Source organism: Gymnogyps californianus, chromosome 2 (genome assembly GCF_018139145.2).
Source record: "Gymnogyps californianus isolate 813 chromosome 2, ASM1813914v2, whole genome shotgun sequence".
Taxonomy (NCBI): Eukaryota; Metazoa; Chordata; class Aves; order Accipitriformes; family Cathartidae; genus Gymnogyps; species Gymnogyps californianus.
In genome coordinates this window covers 5,981,421-5,998,930 of record NC_059472.1, presented here as the reverse complement: position 1 = coordinate 5,998,930, position 17,510 = coordinate 5,981,421, and the positions used below count along the sequence as shown (strand labels likewise).

At 40.1% G+C, this 17,510-nt stretch overlaps 1 protein-coding gene across 1 annotated transcript in view; it reads right to left on the bottom strand.

Moving 5' to 3' along the window:
* FAM135B (family with sequence similarity 135 member B) overlaps positions 1-17,510 on the bottom strand; it is a 146,313-nt gene that overhangs the window by 52,906 nt on the left and 75,897 nt on the right. Inside the window, exons 5-6 of the mRNA XM_050891994.1 lie at positions 17,325-17,498; positions 6,625-6,751 (exon numbers count right to left, since the gene is read on the bottom strand). Of these exons, the coding sequence (XP_050747951.1) occupies positions 6,625-6,751; positions 17,325-17,498 (301 nt within the window). The remainder of the gene's footprint in view (positions 1-6,624; positions 6,752-17,324; positions 17,499-17,510) is intronic.

Here is a 17,510-nt window from a genome sequence, read left to right as displayed (position 1 = left end):
AATATATACCAGCTATCTTACATACTCAAGTTCTAAATTGGTAAAATCAGAATCTTAACTATGCCTTAAGTTTGTAAATAATCAGGCATTGTTTGTAAAACATCTCCCTTGGTACACAGTTAAGAAAAAGAAAAAAAAAGAAATTTAAAAAAGGCTTGGCAACTTCACAGCCCTCTAGACACATCAGGTCCCTTTTTTCCTAGCAGGAGACAGAGAACCTCTGCTAGTTTCAAAGGGAAAAAAAGAGAAAAATACACATTGACCTTCCTTTAAAAGGAAACAGCGGAGTTTTAGTTTTTTGCAAAGTTTTAGTTCTTTTGCAAAGCTAACACCTTTTTTTCCCTTGCCTTGCCTTGCCTTCCCTCACCTGTACCCCTCTCCCTCAGCCTTCCCCTTCCCCCTCACTCCCCTTCTCTCTCTCTCTGTGTCTTTCTCATACAGTTTTGTTTTGGGGGCAGGACATAGCAGATGCCCTGGGGAAAAAAAAAAAAAGGAATAACGGAATTAAGTTAGAAAGATGGCTGCTGTGCCAATAAATATTAAAAAGGATAACAGGAATCTCTACATTAAGGTTCCTCTGTCTGAAGAGGAATGAAGTTTGCAGCTATGTATTCCTCTCCTCCCAGCTAAACTGGGATTTCAGGGCATACTACAATTCCCACAATGGATACTACATGGGCTATTTTCTGATGCACAACCTGCCTTTTTCAAGAGCTGAAAAAGTGAAGTATTGTGGCCAAAGAGCCATAACTATACAGAAGAAAAGAAGAATAAACCACAGATGACTCCTATGTGACATAAAAATGTGGGTTTGAATAATGCTTTGGCATTAGGCTGAAACAGCCTAGTTTTTTCGTATGTTGCTGAAAAGCTGAAAATATTAGCAAACTGTCTGTGGAAAAGAACTCTTATCATCAACGTAATTTTATTCGAATGACACTCCTAGTTCTTGTATTATGCCAGGCATAAACTTTATGTCTTTTGGGATAGCTACATCAACGTTAGATGGAAGAAGAACACTTCTTATCAAACATCAGTGCCTTATTAATGGAAAGTCATATGATTAACCAATCTGATTACTTAGATGACAATTTATCTGCAGTGCAACTGCTATCCAAATGAAAATAAGATTACTGTGAGTACAGTTTATTAATAACCCCCAGTATGTCATTGACTCAACTTGATTATAACACAGCAGGCATGTGATGCACAATATAACAAAGACATTAAAACAGCCTGACAACAGTGGATACAGAAGAGGTGTATGGTACAGGGTAAGGCATGAAACTCCTGAAATATAAGGGACCATGTAATTTGCAGTTCTGCAAGGAGCTTTTTCTTTTTATTTTATTGTAGACATAGGATCTGTAGATATTTTTCAGTGTCCAGCTCTTATGGCTGCTGAGATCACCTGAAAGCATGAGTCAGCGTGATGTTCAGATACAGACCTTGTAACATCCGAAACAACCCCTTGAACTTCCTCACAGGGAAAAGCAATTTAGCAGACCCAAAGGGGAATTCAGATGCCCCTGAGGGAAATCAGTCGCACACAGCTCATGAGTCTGTTTCATCCCACTAGATCTCCCAAGCCTGCAGTAGATACGATCCTATTTCAAACATATTGTTAATCTACTGTGATATATATTCCCTGTGAGTATAGGTCATGGGCTGAAGAGAGCTTGAGAAAGTGCTAGCACATTTCCTTATTCTGTAGATTGTTCTCTACTGGTTTTTCGACCACAAAAGCATCTTCCTTCATATTTATCTGACAACAAAAAATTCTTATTTCACTAAGAAATATCTTTGTTGTCTTAATTGTGCTTCAAAGGAAAAGTGTAGTATAGATAGAGAGAAAATATTAGAGGGGGAGGGAAGGAGGAATGGAGCAAGGGAAGATACCTGTTTGCTGGGTATATGACTGGGAAGAGAGTGGAAGATTTTAAAAAAAATCAGCAAGGCTTAAATAGGATTAATTATTATAACCACTCTGCTAAGCCAGGAGATGAGGAAACTGCCAGTGGTGTTCAGAAGTCGCTTGGGGAGAGCTACGGAAAATGCACATGTACAGTCCAAAACTGCTGGCATTTAATTAGTCTCTGCACTGAGAAGTCAGAAGTGCAGAACGAGGGGCCTTCAGGATCGATCATTAAGCAGTGGCACCTCAGCAGCCCAAATGCAGATTAGCTCAGGAAGTAGCGAGAGGAGCTGATGATTGATACAGACTTTCTTTAGAAATGAAGGCAGTCACTTGCATTTTCAGTAAGGAAAAAGCAAATCAACTTCATAAACTAGATAAGAACTTCCATAGTCAATCTATGGGCCTAAAAAGAAAATTAGCTCTCTGATCCACCCATGTTTTATGAGGAAGAAAGAGGTAAAATGGGATGTATGACCTAGAGATGGTACGTTAAGATAAGATTCCTCTACTTTGTATTCAAGAGATGTCTGGAAAACATGTCTTAGTAGTATTAACATCAGATTTCAGCACAATTATGGCTTTACTGAGGGCTTAAATCCAGCTGCTACTCTACTGAAGCTATGTGTTCAAATCTTGTCTGAACCATGTGTGGTGGGTTGACCTTGGCTGGCTGCCAGGTGCCCACCCAGCCGCTCTATCATTCCCCTTCCTCAACAGGACAGAGGGAGAAAAAATACAACAAAAAGTTCATGGGTCAGGATAAGGACAGGGAGATCACTTACCAATTATTGTCACAGCCAAAACAGACTCAGGGAAATTAATTCAATTTATTACCAATTAAACAGAGTAGAATAAGAAATAAGAACAAATCTAAAACCACCTTCCTTCAGGGCACAGCCACCTGCTGCAGCGTGAGGTCCTCCACAGGCTGCAGTAGAACAACCTGCATCACCATGGTCTTCACCACGGGCTGCAGGGGAATCTCTGCTCTGGCACCTGGAGCACCTCCTCTCTTCCTTCTTCACTGACCTTTGGGCCTGCATAGTTGTTTCTCTCACATTTTCTCACTCTTCTTTCTCACAGCTGCCGCACAGCATTTTTTACCCTTTCTTAAATATTTTATCACAGAGGTGCTACCAACATCTCTGATGGGCTCAGCTTTGACCAGCAGTGGGTCCGTCTTGAAGCTGGCTGGAACTGGCTCTGTCTAACGTGGGAGCAGCTTCTGGTGTCTTCTCATAGAAGCCACCCCTGCTCCCATCTCACTCCACTACCAAAACCTTGCCACATAAACCCAATAGACCATGCCACTACTGAGTATGACGACACTAGTGAGGGCAAAGTTTACTTTTGTGAGCCAGACTGCTTCATGACTTTGCAGAATTTATGCCAACCTATGAAATTGAATAAATTGCGAAGTTAGTGAGTGCCTCAGACACAGTGAACCACTAATTTGCTGGGGTTTTAAGCCATGCATCTCCTACACTTAAGGAAGAGGGTGCAATAGGAATGATTTAGAGTTCCTACACATTACAAGCTTCCACTTAAATGGAAGTATTCTGGAAAAATAATCTGGCTGCAACTGTGGGGAAAAAACGCTCTTTTTGGTTTACTCACAATAGGTAAACCTCAAATAAGGAAAGTCTCAATTGTTTGCAGTCTTACAGAGAACTGAATAATCAGATTCAGTTCCCTAGACAAGACATCAGACAGAAGACACTTGCCCAGGAGATGCATCTTAAGAGCTTAAGCTTGGAAACTTCTCAGATGAAGGAAAACACAGAAATGTACATGAAAAGTAGAAGGATCCAAACTCAGCTTTGCAGAGATGAAAACAAACCAAACCAAACCAAAACAAACCAAACCAAAACAAAACCAGGATAGACCAACATTAACTGTTTCACACCATTTTACAACATAAAAAGGAACTAAGCAAAGTCTCTTTAAAATTCATTTTCCCATGTCCTGCTGCCCAGTGAAGCTTTGTCTGCCTTGGAAGACAAGATATATTAGTTGTTCTAGCCTAGATTTAGCCAGTTGCATCACTCAGAATAGCTTACAAACAACAAAAAAAAGTGTAATCTATCTTGAGTTAAGGTATTCAACAGTTACTAATTTGGACATGCAGTAGGCAAGGTCCAACCAAAAAGTATAAATAAAGTGAGTAGAGAGGTCTGCAGTTTTCATCAAATGAAAAGGGTAGGATCTATTCTCATGCCCACTGATGGTGATTGCAAAATTCCCCAAACGTGGACATGTCCATAGTCCAGTTGAAGTTACATTTAACAAACACATTCAAACAACTTGGAATGGAATCTACAAATTTGTAAAGGCAAGTAAACTTGACCCCGTGCAAAGCATTGCAGCACTGTAAGAAATAATATTACTCCTCTTCCTTCAAACCCTTATGGCTTGATATAAACTCCCACATAAACCAGCAGTCAGTCACAAGGCTCTCACTTGGAGTTAGGTTTACCCCCACAGCAGTTTCTTTTTTTGCTCTGAATTTTTATTTTTTACGTTAAACCAAGAGAAATAGTCTTTCCTCATTATCATACATCATGGATAGCGTATGCAAAAAGGCCATCACAGTCTATTAAATTAAAATGCTCAGATCAAGAACAGATGTCATGACTTACAGAGGTTTCTGAAGCTAAGCAAATGCACATCCGACCATGTGGAACTGGAGTGTGCAGCATCATATTTATGATTGTTCGGTGTGTGATGTTCTGATGACCTGCAGGGTAGCAGAGCGCTAGAGCCAGTCCATGACAGAGTGCTTTCATTTTGGTATTTAATAGGTCACCTGATAGGATAATAATTGTTGTATTGGGTCTGGCTGAGATGGAGTTAATTTTCCCCATAACAGCCCTCATAGTGCTGTGCTCTGTATCGGTAGCTAGAACGGTGTCGATAACACACCAGTGTGTTGGCTACTGCTGAGCAGTGCTCCCACAGCATCAAGGCTGTCTCTCCAACATTCCCCCCTCATCAGTAAGCTGGGGGGTGGGCAAGATCTTGGGAGGGGACACAGCCAGGACAGCTGACCCCAACTGACCAAAGGGATATTCCGTACCATATGATGCCTACTCAGCAATAAAAGCTAAGAGAAAGGAGAAGGAGGGGGGGCATTCATTACTATGACGTTTTTCTTCCGGAGCAACCTCTATGTGTACTGAAGCCCTGCTTCTCAGGAACTGGCTGGACATTGCCTGCTGATGGGAAGTAGAGAATAAATCTTTTTTCATCCTTTGCTTCCGCATGCGACCTTTGCTTTTGCTTTATTAAACTGTCTTTATCTTGACCCACGAGTTTTTTCCATCTTACTTTCTCCCCCCTCATCCTGCTGAGGAGGGGAGTGATAGAGTGGCTTGGTGGGCACCTGGCATCCAGCCAAGGTCAACCCACCACAATTATACTGTCATTAAAAAAAAAAAAAAGAAGAAGAAAAGAAAAGCCTATAATCAAAGAAGATTAGTCAACAGAGATAGGTAGAAAATAGCGTTTGCAGCTAAGGAAAACATTTGGGAAGGAAATAAGGTTTCCTGATCACAGCAGACTAAGATTTTTCCATGGAGAGTAAAAGGAAAAATGGGAGTGGAGAGTTAGCCTTTCCATTTATATTCTTACAATAGAAATTTGTCCAGAGGATAATGAAAAGTAGGAACCGCTCTCCAAAGAAGACTCTCTCTTGTGTGATGTACAGAGATGTACAGAGATTAGTCTGCAAAGACAAACACTTGAATCAGTTATTTAAATTTATATGATGTGACTGTCTACCAGAGAGGCAGAGGTTGAGGTCAGTTTGTTTGCCAAGAGCATACAATGACCCAATGGTTCGGATAGCAGCCTCAGGCCAAACATTCTCTCAGCCTGAGTTAATTCCCTGGTAGTTCTTCTGCACCAGCCGCTCTAGGCTAGCATATTTTTGATATTTATATAGAACAGAACAGCTTTGACAGGAAAGGTTGAGGGAAGCTGAGGCCAGCATGTTAATCAGAACCTTTGAATCAGGGTTTCCTAACAAGTTAATGATTCCAATATTCTGGGTTGAGTTTCTAGATCTGAGGAAACATTTCTGACAAAAAACACTTCAAAGCTAGCACTTAAAAAAAACAAACAAACAAACCCAACTCCCCCCAATTAATCATTATTTTCCAAACAAACAGCATTGTACTAAAGCTTGCACAACAAGCTCTCCTCTTCACCTACGGTAAGTAATAAGATCGAAGGCATACACTAACTGTGAGACCTGCCTGGAGTAAGGCAATGTGCGTAACACCCCGTTACCAACACACACAATACTCAATACTCCAGACACAAACCCTTCCTTCACAACATCCTTAATAATGACTCAAGTCCTCTGGCTGTCAAACATAAGACCTGAAAGCAAGGATCTTTCACTGAATAATTAATTTCACCTTACAGCAGACACCTGGTCAGGTGAATCCTGCCTTAAAAGTGTCATTGGCAATCGAGATATATCCATACATCTTGAACTTTTCTGAAATGGTTCATATAGGTGGGGGCTGAACACTGAGGAACTGTGTATCCGAGTGCCAGGTGGTTCATGCAGAAATGTTTGAAGGGTTCTTCTTCCGACAAAATCCCTCTACTAGCAATATAAACCAGGGCACACTCTTCACAGATAATGTGGACACTGTATGACCAAATGGAAGTAAGACACCATTGTTCATCCTCCTTACCTCTGAAGAAGTGGGTTTGCAGTAGCCAGCTCCAAACACTAGATTTTCTAATGACATACTGGACTGGTCTGGTCCTGCCTCCAGGTTGCCTTTACCAAGCCATGAACCTTTCCCTGGACGAGCAAAACTAAAAGAAGAAAAATTGAGAAGAAAAATAATCAGAGCAGTATTGTTAGAGAGGCATCATTGTTGTCCTGGTGCTATTTCCTTCCTTAGAAAATGTTTGCAGTTTTGGTTTCGGTAGTGGCGGTTTTTGCTTTTATTTATTTCAAGTTGACACTGTAAGTCCACGTTTCCCTTTCAAAATGAACACTGTCCAGTATGCACTAGCTCAAATGAAGTGAATGGAGTTTGCTTTCTTGGCATTCAGTCCAGTGGCTTGAGTGTTATCTTTCACTCAGTCCTTTCTCTGCTGTCTTACAGATCTTTTTCCAGCATAACATCTCAACAATACAACCTTTCCATCTATCCACACAGATAATACTCTTATCCAACTTCTCATCAGCTTGCATCTTGATTGATGCAACATCTTTCTGGCTTTAACCATATCACCCTTCCTCTTTGAATTGTGCACAATCTCTCTTGACTATCAATATCCTTTATAGCTCAACCCAATCTTTTATTACAGACTGGAAGTTTAGTTCCCACTTCTCACTGTCCCATGACATAAGTTTCCAGCACCAAAATGAGAAGACTTCAGCCCAAAAACTGCATTTCTTTTTGCTGGGTGCAGTCCATTCATTTGGGATGTGTTCTCCCATACCCATGTGCAACATGAATTTGCTGTTATCCAAATTCTTCCTCAAAAATCTATAGAATTTAAGTTGTTTTAGTGCTGAGGTCACTACTTCTCAGTGCTGACTATTATGGTCACAGTGTTACCTTCTGACTGTATCTGTATGTCTCCTATCTTATAGCATGAACCCATTAAGAGTGGAATATCTTGTCTGGAGTTTACTCAGCATCAAGTCCACCAGAGTCCTGATGCATAGCTAGGGCTCTTACTCTGGATTAATGTGAGCAAATGTCTACATCCCAGTTAATGATGTAGGCTGCCTTTATATTCGCTGGAGAGGAACCAGCATTTCCAGGGTATGAGTCATCTCTGTCTGAAGTAGTGCTATCAAACAGGTCAGATGAATTTCACCCTCAAAGTGCTTATTTCTTATTCTGGACTATGAAGAGAGGCTAGGATGACTGCCTCATAAACAACTGAAGTTAGGTGAGAGAAACCCCACTGTTAGTCCCTGTGATAACATGCGCTGTACATAAGCTATATCAAGATTTCGAGAGAAATCAGGCTACTTGTGGCAATGTCGCAGTTGAACCCCAGCCAGCAACTAAGCACCACGCAGCCGCTCGCTCACTCCTCCCCGCTCCCAGTGGGGTGGAAAGGAGGATCGGAAAAAAAAGGTAAAACCCGTGGGTTGAGATAAGAACAGTTTAATAACTAAAGTAAAATAAAATATAATACTAATTAAGAATAATAGTAATATAATAATAATAACAATTGTAATGAAAAGGAATATAACAAAAAAAAGAGAAATAAACCCAAGAAAAGACAAGTGATGCACAATGCAGTTGCTCACCACCCGCTGACCGATGCCCGAGCCGCGATCCGCCCCTCCCGGCCAACTCCCCCCTGTTTATATACTGGGCATGCCGTTCCATGGTATGGAATACCCCTTTGGCTAGTTCAGGTCAGCTGCCCCGGCTCTGCTCCCTCCCAGCTCCTTGCACACCTGCTTGCTGGCAGAGCATGGGAAACTGAAAATCCTTAACTTAAGATAAGCGCTACTTAGCAACAACTAAAACATCAGAGTGTTATCAACATCATTCTCACACTAAATCCAAAACACAGCGCTGTACCAGCTACTAAGAGGAAAATTAACTCTATCCCAGCTGAAACCAAGACAGGAGAATACAACGAGCCAAATTACTGAGTCTAAATGGTGATGCAAGGAACCATAAATGTTCTTAAAAAGCATGTAGGCAAAGGTGAAATTGAAATAATGAACTGCAGAGAAAAAAGAAAAACACATTTGCTGTTCATACTCTGTGCAGAGGTAATGCCACTGAGTTTGTGCTACAGCTTTCAGACTGGGATCACCATCCACAGGCACCTGATGCCCATCCGGACATCCCAAATCACATCATACCCAGGAGACCTGGTGTCCTTGAAAGAACAAAAGCTTCCAAGATAGGCAGCACAAAAAACATATTAAAACCATAATGGGCCAGAACTAAAAGCCACAGGGCAGTGCCATTCATTCTGCCAAAACTTTCCAATCTGAGGTTATTCCTCTATGTGTATCATGTGGCCACATCAGCTCAGATCAGCCATAATTCATGGCTATCTACACCTAATTCAGTTTTTAAGGACAGATAAGAGTCCTGGCTGCTGTACAGAAACACACAACAAAAGAAAGGATGCTTATGCTAAGGATACAAGACAAAAGAGAGGTGCAGCAATACTTGTTATCACCCCAATAACAGGAGAGGTTCTGATGTGCAGGGAAACTCAGTGATGTGTGCAACATCAGAAAAAGAATCTCAAGCAAAATAAGAAATTGGACCAGTTTCAGAAGGTTTATCACAAATCCCTGCCTCGCCTCTAAGTCAAAACTGCTGCTTGTTATATATCACCTAGCATTCATATACTGACAAAAAGGACATCCCATAAGGGGGAGGGTGGTGTAGAAGACCTTAGCATAGATCTGGCCTTGGTTATGTATGTATTAATTTATATGATCCAAGAAATTTCCAGCTGGCTGCTTCTAAGTCTTTCCGTGTATTCCCTACATGCAACATTTAAGATAAAAATAAATAAATAAAATAAAGCAATTTCGAACAGCCAAGAGATAAACACTGCTCTGAATAATTTCAGCTGTTATTGGATGATGTTGTCTGCCCTGGTCTGCTGGAAAGGCTCAAAAAGCAGAAATAAAAGATGATTGCTGTGGTATCAGGGAGAGAAGCTTAAATGTTGCCTGCACACAAAAAACTCCTCATTTGAATATTAGCAAAGCTTTCAAAGGTTTTAAGGGAGAGAAAAGCACTTTTTAATGCCTTTTTTATTTATTTATCTTTTGCTTTTACAGCAGAGAAGGGATTTTAATCTGTTGGTTTTATGGAAATTGATTTCACATAACACTGTAAAACAAAAACCTTTTTTGGGAAACCTGCCAAAATGTCATCTGTCTGTTGAGGGAAAGTTTAACTGGAAGGCTTACAAACTGTTGAGGTTCCCCTAATGCTTTCTGAAGTACATAATACTTGAAGACAATTTTTATTAGCAATAATAGGTTAATTTGCTACATTAAATTTTGTTTTCTGTATTTATTTTTTCCAATTATTCCTGTAACCATGCTCATTTGTATGAATCTTCAGCCTTGGTTATTTACATGTCCATTTGGACTATCTATTTAATAGCATTGATTTAATATCAATATTTAGATCCTCATCCTGTATGTTAACATTAGCTTTTATTTGAAGTCAGGATAAAAAAGGTCAAAAGAGGCAATGTGTGCGTGTCCGAGAGAATGAACATGTGTGCAGAATTATTTTCAGTGAAAGAAACAATTTTTTTTTTGCTTTTTTTTTGAGCTGTTCTTTTGATGACCTTATCCATGAGATGTCTTTATCCTTCAGAGAAGTCTCATTGTTCTTATAGCAGCCATCTATGGACACATACTATAGTAAGCTGCCTTGAAAAGTCCATTTTTTACCTGTGGTGTAGCCTGCAAGATACCAGCAATGAAAATTTAAGAACTTTCTGACTCAGAGGTTATATTCAGGCAATTATTTCCAGCAGTCATGGTTATCTTCTATGAATTTGTGTCCATGCCTTTTTGATTTATACTTTTGGCCTCTGTAACATCTTTTGGAATGAATTGCACGTTGTAATACATGCTGCACTTTCTGTTTGTTTTGAATCTGCTGTTGGAGAATTGAATGTGGCATCTCTTAGTTCTTGTATGGCGCAAGATATTAAATAATCATTCCCTGTTTTTTATCTTCTGTGGACAATTCTCTAACATATAAACGAGATGACAGTTCCCTAGCATAAGAAGTGGATTGGCCTTGATAAATGTTAATTCAGATGTGTTATTGAAGTAATTTAGAATAAATGCTTTAGGCCAGTTTAATAAACCATAATATTCCCTTTAAGATTAAACTGCCCTAAAATGAAATAACCTTTTTTAATTTTTCATTCACTTTTTTCAAAATGAAGACCTTTTGGGTTTTTTGGTAAGCAAAACTTAATTTCTTCGCGAATTGTAGTTTTCAGCAGAATGGGGAAAACACTTTAACAGATTAGGATCTGAATCTTGCTTGGGGAAAAAACTATCCTGCACTATATGAAATGGTTAAACTGTAAAAAAAAAAAAAAAAAAAAAAAAAAAAAAACAAAAAACCACAAAATTGTCACATTCCTAATGACAAGAAATTATAATCTTGTGAGTGAACCAGGAGTGGAAGTTCAGGAAATGAGCTTGCATCCCATTTAGGCCAGATCCTATGGAGAAATCACTTCTTTGTCCCTCAGTCTCTTATGCATAAAATATTACTGATTTAAAAAATGAAAAATATAAGTAAGTCCCATAGAAATAACACACCTCAGAATCAAACCCTCACATCACCCACTGACAGCACTGTTTGCATTTCACCAGGAACTTCTTTCTAACTCCCGCAGATGAGGAAAGATGTAATGCACAACACTAATCTCCCTCAGTGTTTTAACTCAAAACTTTAATATAGCTTTTGGCAAATTACTACTGGCACGTGGCCATAGGGTACATGGATGATTTGTTATTTATTTTTGAGAATAATATGTGGATATTTACAGACTGTGCTCCTCTAGACATGTTTCTCTTTTACACAAGGAGTTTCACTGAGGTTATAATCAGTGACTGTAAAATGTTCTGAGCTTCTTGGGTAAAACTGATAAGATTTATTAAAATAAAATCTGTAATGGAAACACGTATCTCTCCCTAGATCCCAAACACAGGCAGGGGGGGAATCTGGTTGGAAATCTATAGTGATTTTGATTGCTGGAAAATGCTAGTTCATTTGTCCTGAACTTAACCTTAGTTGCTATAAAACTTGAAAGCAGGTGAAGTCATGTGGTGATATTTGTTTAGTTTTGGGTGGGGTTTTCTTGCTTTTTGGTTTTAGGGGTTTTTTTTGAAAGTTTGACTCAGAAATAGTCAGGTTTTTCTTATGTGACTTCTCGGCCTGTAGCTCAGGAGAATGACATGTCAAAGTGGAGGTTTATCTTTGCAGATACGTAACAAACAGTAACAAATAAAAGAAAATTCCAAGGAAAAATCATCCAGTTATTATGCATGAGTTCTTAGAGGAAAAAATATAAAACAGTATTCTTTTAATAAACATATTATGGAAGCAATAACTCTTTATTGCATAAATATTCCATTTTCTTTCTACAGATTAATTTATTTGCAAATAAGATGGAGAGGGAAAATAAGTCATGAACTTTATTACCCAGGATTACATCTGTGGCAGTTTCAGATATAAGCTGCCCATAAGTAGGTGCCACCTACACTTAACTGTAGAAAAATTGACCTGCATAGTCTGCACCCAGATTCAAGGTGCACAGGGTAGTACAGTGTGTGTATTACATATAGATATATCAGTGGTGCTTTTGAGGAACAGGAGGGTGCCTGGGAAGAAAAGAATTTAGGCGAGTGAAAATTGCTCAAGGATGGCAAGGATTGGTCTGATTCCTCAGTGCAGTGGAGCAGAGCAGAACTAGGTCAGGGCTGAAACCTTTAAATACCCTGTGTCCCTTTGATTCTGTTCCCTCTTCCCAGAGCAGAACAAGCTCAAGGCACTGAAAAATTCAGTGTCTGTGTCTTGGTTTCTCCACCTGCAAGATTTGTATTACATTATTTCCCCATCTCAGATGCCACCAAGGTTTCTTGTTTCTCATACAGTGATTTGGATGTGGGCAATGAAGAATACAATGTTAACCAGTAAAATCCTGAAAGTCTACTTTGTTTTTCACATAGATGTATGTATTAAAGTGGGGAAGAGAATAGAATGTTGAGGAGAAGCCAGAAAGCTGAGGAAATTAAACCCCTTTCTTGTGCAAACAAGAGAAAACAGGTTTGCCAGCTGCCTGTGATGAAGGATCTTGCTTATCTGCAGCAATTTCAAGTATTGCTTTTTTTTTTTTTTTCCCCTCAGTGGTGGTTTGGTTTTGGGTTTTTTTTCAGATTGAAAATGTTTTCAGCTGAAGCCCAAGAGCCAAAGTAAGACTGCAGATGCTGTGGCCATCGAGTGAGCTGGATTCTGCACAGTCCTTAGACAAAGCACGGCTTTAGGGAGACCAGTCTGTACAGATAGCAGCAGTCTGGTGCTGAAACACAGCTCTTACATTTCCAGAAAGCTTTCAGAGGAAGAAAGTGTAAATCATCTGAAGTCACTGGATAAACTTTCAGTAGAAGACATGCCAACCAGATCCTATTGTCCATGCTGCTTAACAAGAAATACAACATACGGGGCATTGTTTTCAGTGTGGGAAACTATGTGTCTGTCGGAAACTATGTATTCGTGTACTTGTTTCAAAGATTATTTATGAGTTGTATTTTTACTTATAAACAGTAGCATATGCTAACTCCTCTCGGGACGGAGTGGTGCAGAGGTCTATGGAATTAATGAAGCAGGTAACCATGTTTCTTGCTGTTTGCTTCCTAAATGAGTCCAATATAAGAAAGGCACTGAGCTTGCAGCATGCCTGAGACCAAGTAGACCTGTACACCATAGACATGGATGTATCCCTTTGGGAAAAGCAGAAATATTTCTTGAAGTCTGAACTATGTTGTAGCAAAGTGCCTTTTCTAACAGCTGATGCTGGGCTAAAAACTGCTGGTTCCACTTATGGACTGGACCAGTTGTGAAGCCAGAGACAGGGAGCTAAGGGAGAAGTCAATGCCTCAGGCCAGAAACCAAACTGATCTGTACGAAACAGAAAACTGGAGTCCAAAAGCCCTAACTCCTCCTCCCCTTCCTCCTGCAACTGTCTACTCACACTTAGCCTCTGGAGCTTAGGTAAGAGAATAAAAAAGGTATTTAAGCAGTTTGTGGAGGCCAATGCATTCAGCACGGGAATACTCTCAAGCCTGAAGAGAGTTCAGGCTTGAGAATTCATCATTCACTTTTTCTCTTTATCTTTTGACAGACTTGCTGGGATCATCTTCTGTCATCCTGGGTAAAATGAGGTTGCCAGAGGCAAGCTTTTTACTTTCCAAAAAGAGAACTGTAATTTCTGCGATGTTAGGAGAGACGTGCCAGCCAACTCCTGCTCGAGATTCTCCTCTATTTCTCCCACATCCCAGAAGTCTGAAAATACTGCTCTGTGATCTGCAGCTGCCAAAAACATTCAGTGCAGACACCACCACCCTGCGCAGCGGCTGTCACTGCGGGAGAGCCAGGGGCCTGGGGTCTGCAGCAGCACAGCTCGAGCCCTGTGGTTTGCAAACAGTGGTGTGACAATGTCCTGCCGTGCCTAGTGGAAGGCTTTGGGTGGAGGGCAAGATGCAGGTGAGGGAAGCAGTGTTTCGGGTCGAGACAATAGCTATCAAAACCACTGCACCCTACATCCCTGTTCTCCCCTGTTATTGCACTCCTGCCTGGAAAATCAAAGTTTTGGACTTGAGCCTCAAGCAGTCCAGCTTCCCCAGCCACTTCTGGGGTGCTTTTTAGAGAAGTCAAAGAACTCTAAAGGTCAAAGTGAGAATTTTTAACCAATCTCTGGCTCAGTGCTCTGTAAGGACAAGTCAAAGCCACCCAACCCCTTCCCTGCTGCTCAGGGTCCCCTCTGCAGCAGCGTTTCAGAGGGATGCAGCTGCCCAAGGAGCCAAGAGAGGAGGTGATTCAAGCCCCAAAGCATCCCACCATGCTCCTGGTCATGCCACATCTAGACTGAATATGATTGCTGCAGAGATAACAGACCTGGAGGTAAGTTGACTGCAAATCTGCCTCATCACCTTCCTACCCAGCCTCTCACCTCCTTGGTAAATGCATAAAGCCATTAGCAGCTGCCATGAATTGGGACCCCATTAAAAAATCTGAAGGTTATACTCTTTAGAAAAGTTGAATCACAAAATTTCCATCCAGAATCCTGCAAAGGATCCCAGAAACATGAATTTCACTCATTCTCAGTTTGGTAAGAGGTGAGGGCTTCAAAGTATCAAACCTAATGTAATATTTATTGTATAAGAATTGTTAACCAGGACAAACATCAATATCAAAATGTTCACTTGTCAAAAAACAGGAGGTAATGGAGGCACCCTAGCAAGGTTTGCCCAACAGGAGCTATTTGTGGGTGTACATCACCCTGTAGGGAAAGGCCTGAATCGGTCTTGCTGGTTTTCCTACTGTTTTCACTGTTTAAATACAGGCAACAGGGAAGAGTATCTAATTTGCCAACAGAGCTAACAAAATGTGAAAAGCTGAGTCCACAGGGCATATGTGAGCAGATAGCTGTGCTTCAGGCAAAGTTGTTTTCCAGGACAACTTCAGGACAGCAGTGAATTTCAATTTTACATAATGTGTGATCTTTATTTTCAAGGTAGGTCTAGAACTCTTGTTGTTTTACATTTAAGTGTATACATATGTGTGGAAATAATATGTATATACATGTAAAGTACATGTATATATGTATGATGGGACAGTTCAAGGTAGCAAACTAAAACACAGTGAAATACTGCACAGATATGTTTCCCAGACAATGTAACTATCTGGTGTTTATTTTTTCTATAATGTGACAAAAAAGACTTTCCAGTCATTCGGGTTCTACTGTATTACAAAAATAAAGATCTGATTTTACAATTAAACCTTTTTTCCTATGTTTCTAGTAAACTCCAATGATAAGCGATAAACAGGAAAGCTCCGAGCTGTGAGAAAAACAAATAAGTTTTAGTTGGCTGGTTTTGTTTCAGAATGCTTGGAACTGGCATTCCTTTTACACTAGTGTCTTCACCCTGATTTATATTTAGAGAACGCATGACATAAAAACTCTTTGGGTTTTGAATATTTATCAAGAAGAAGATAAATCATCAGTATCACACTTTAAAATAATTTTACTAGCTTAAGCAAATGAGACTCTATATTGTGTTGTCAAAAATCTTCATTCCACTGCATTAAGTAAAAATATTGTATACTTCATAAACATCCACAAAATCATATTTTAAAAGCTATAATAATCTGACTATGGAACAAGTTGCTCATCATGCTATTTATGCATAATAACAGTAACAAGTCTCTGCAGCCCCATTCATTAGACGATAACAAAGCACTGAAAACAGTCATTAAGCCTGATAACTATTGTTCTTTCATCCTTTTATATAGTAGAACAATGGGCAAATTATCTGAGCAAAATTATCTGGTTAGAAGTAGTCTGTTACAATCTAATTCACTATTTAAAAAGTCAACACATAGCAGAAGAGAGATACAGCAGTTACCTGTATCTCAGCAGCAGCAGCAAAGACAGATACGTCAGTCTGATACTAATTTGATTCACATCACTGTCACAGCTCAACCTCTTACAATCTTAATTCATTCTATGGCACTGTGTAAAAGCAACGCCTTTAGTCGAAACATGAAACCTGAGAGAAAAAGAGTCTACAGGTACATCTTTTCTTTCTGACACAGTGCTCTATACAATATTTGACAAACTTAAGAATCTCCTGGTCATTTGGTAAATAGCAAGGCCTTGCTGGAGTAAGGGAAGCTGAACAACGCTGAACACTTGTCCTGGTTTCAGCTGGGAAAGAGTTAATTTTCTTCCCAGTAGCTGGTATAGTGCTGTGTTTTGGATTTAGGATGAGAATAATGTTGATAACACACCGTGGTGTTGATAAAACACTGTGGTGTTTAGCTGCCTGCTGGGTTAAACCACGACAACACTGCATTTTGCTTCAGGACCAAAGGAGTTCCCTCCCACTCAGCACTCTTTATCTCATGCGATGACAAGATTGGACACAAAGTAAATTGCTAGAAAGACCTTTGCTTCCCCTCGCCTGCTCTAAATATTAGAGGATATTGACCTCCAGCCCTGTTTTATTTGAAGGAGTTCTGAATTATTTTCTTGTCATTACGAATCAGATAACATAAATCACACCTAGACCCCATGGCAGCTAGTATTATACTGCTGCATGGTTAAATCAGATGATGCTGCAAAGGAAAAATTCAGCGGAGCCTTATCCAGTACTGACTCATGCATGCCTCCTTCTAGCCGTATTATGAATTATGCTAGCGCACAGAGGCCACAGATGAGATTAGAGTCCAACTGTCCTAAACGCTTTACAAAACAACAGGGGAAAAAAAATGTAAATGTTCTTAGTTGCTTTCAGACTAAAGAGGAAAAACAGCCAAGGAGAAGAGAATTTTCACTTTCCTCGTGTTGCAGATGGAGAATAGAGAGATCAAGACTAATCAAAATTTCTGAACCTCTACCCAAAGATTTTGCTAGTTTTTGATCAGACCCGTACTGTCTTATCAAGGGAAGCAGCCTGTGTCAGAGGCTGGCTCTAAACCCCAATCTCCAGAATCCTAGCCCAGGACAAAAAAAACTTGAAATTAAATTATCCTCTCTGCTTCTCCTATACAACAAGCAAATGAACTCAGAAGAGGAATCTCCTCTGCCTTTCAACAGACATTTCAGTGTCCTTTACCTGATCAGAGGCTGGTGTAATGCTACCAGTGACGCATGCACCGTGACGGATATCACTGACAGGTGGAAATAGTCAAACATGACAGGAACATGGTGGTGCAGACCTCTCCGGGGGTGGAAGTGAAGACACAGTGTACGGCTGCTGATCATGGGGATAGCTGGAACATCTCTCAGCCTGGAAGAGAAA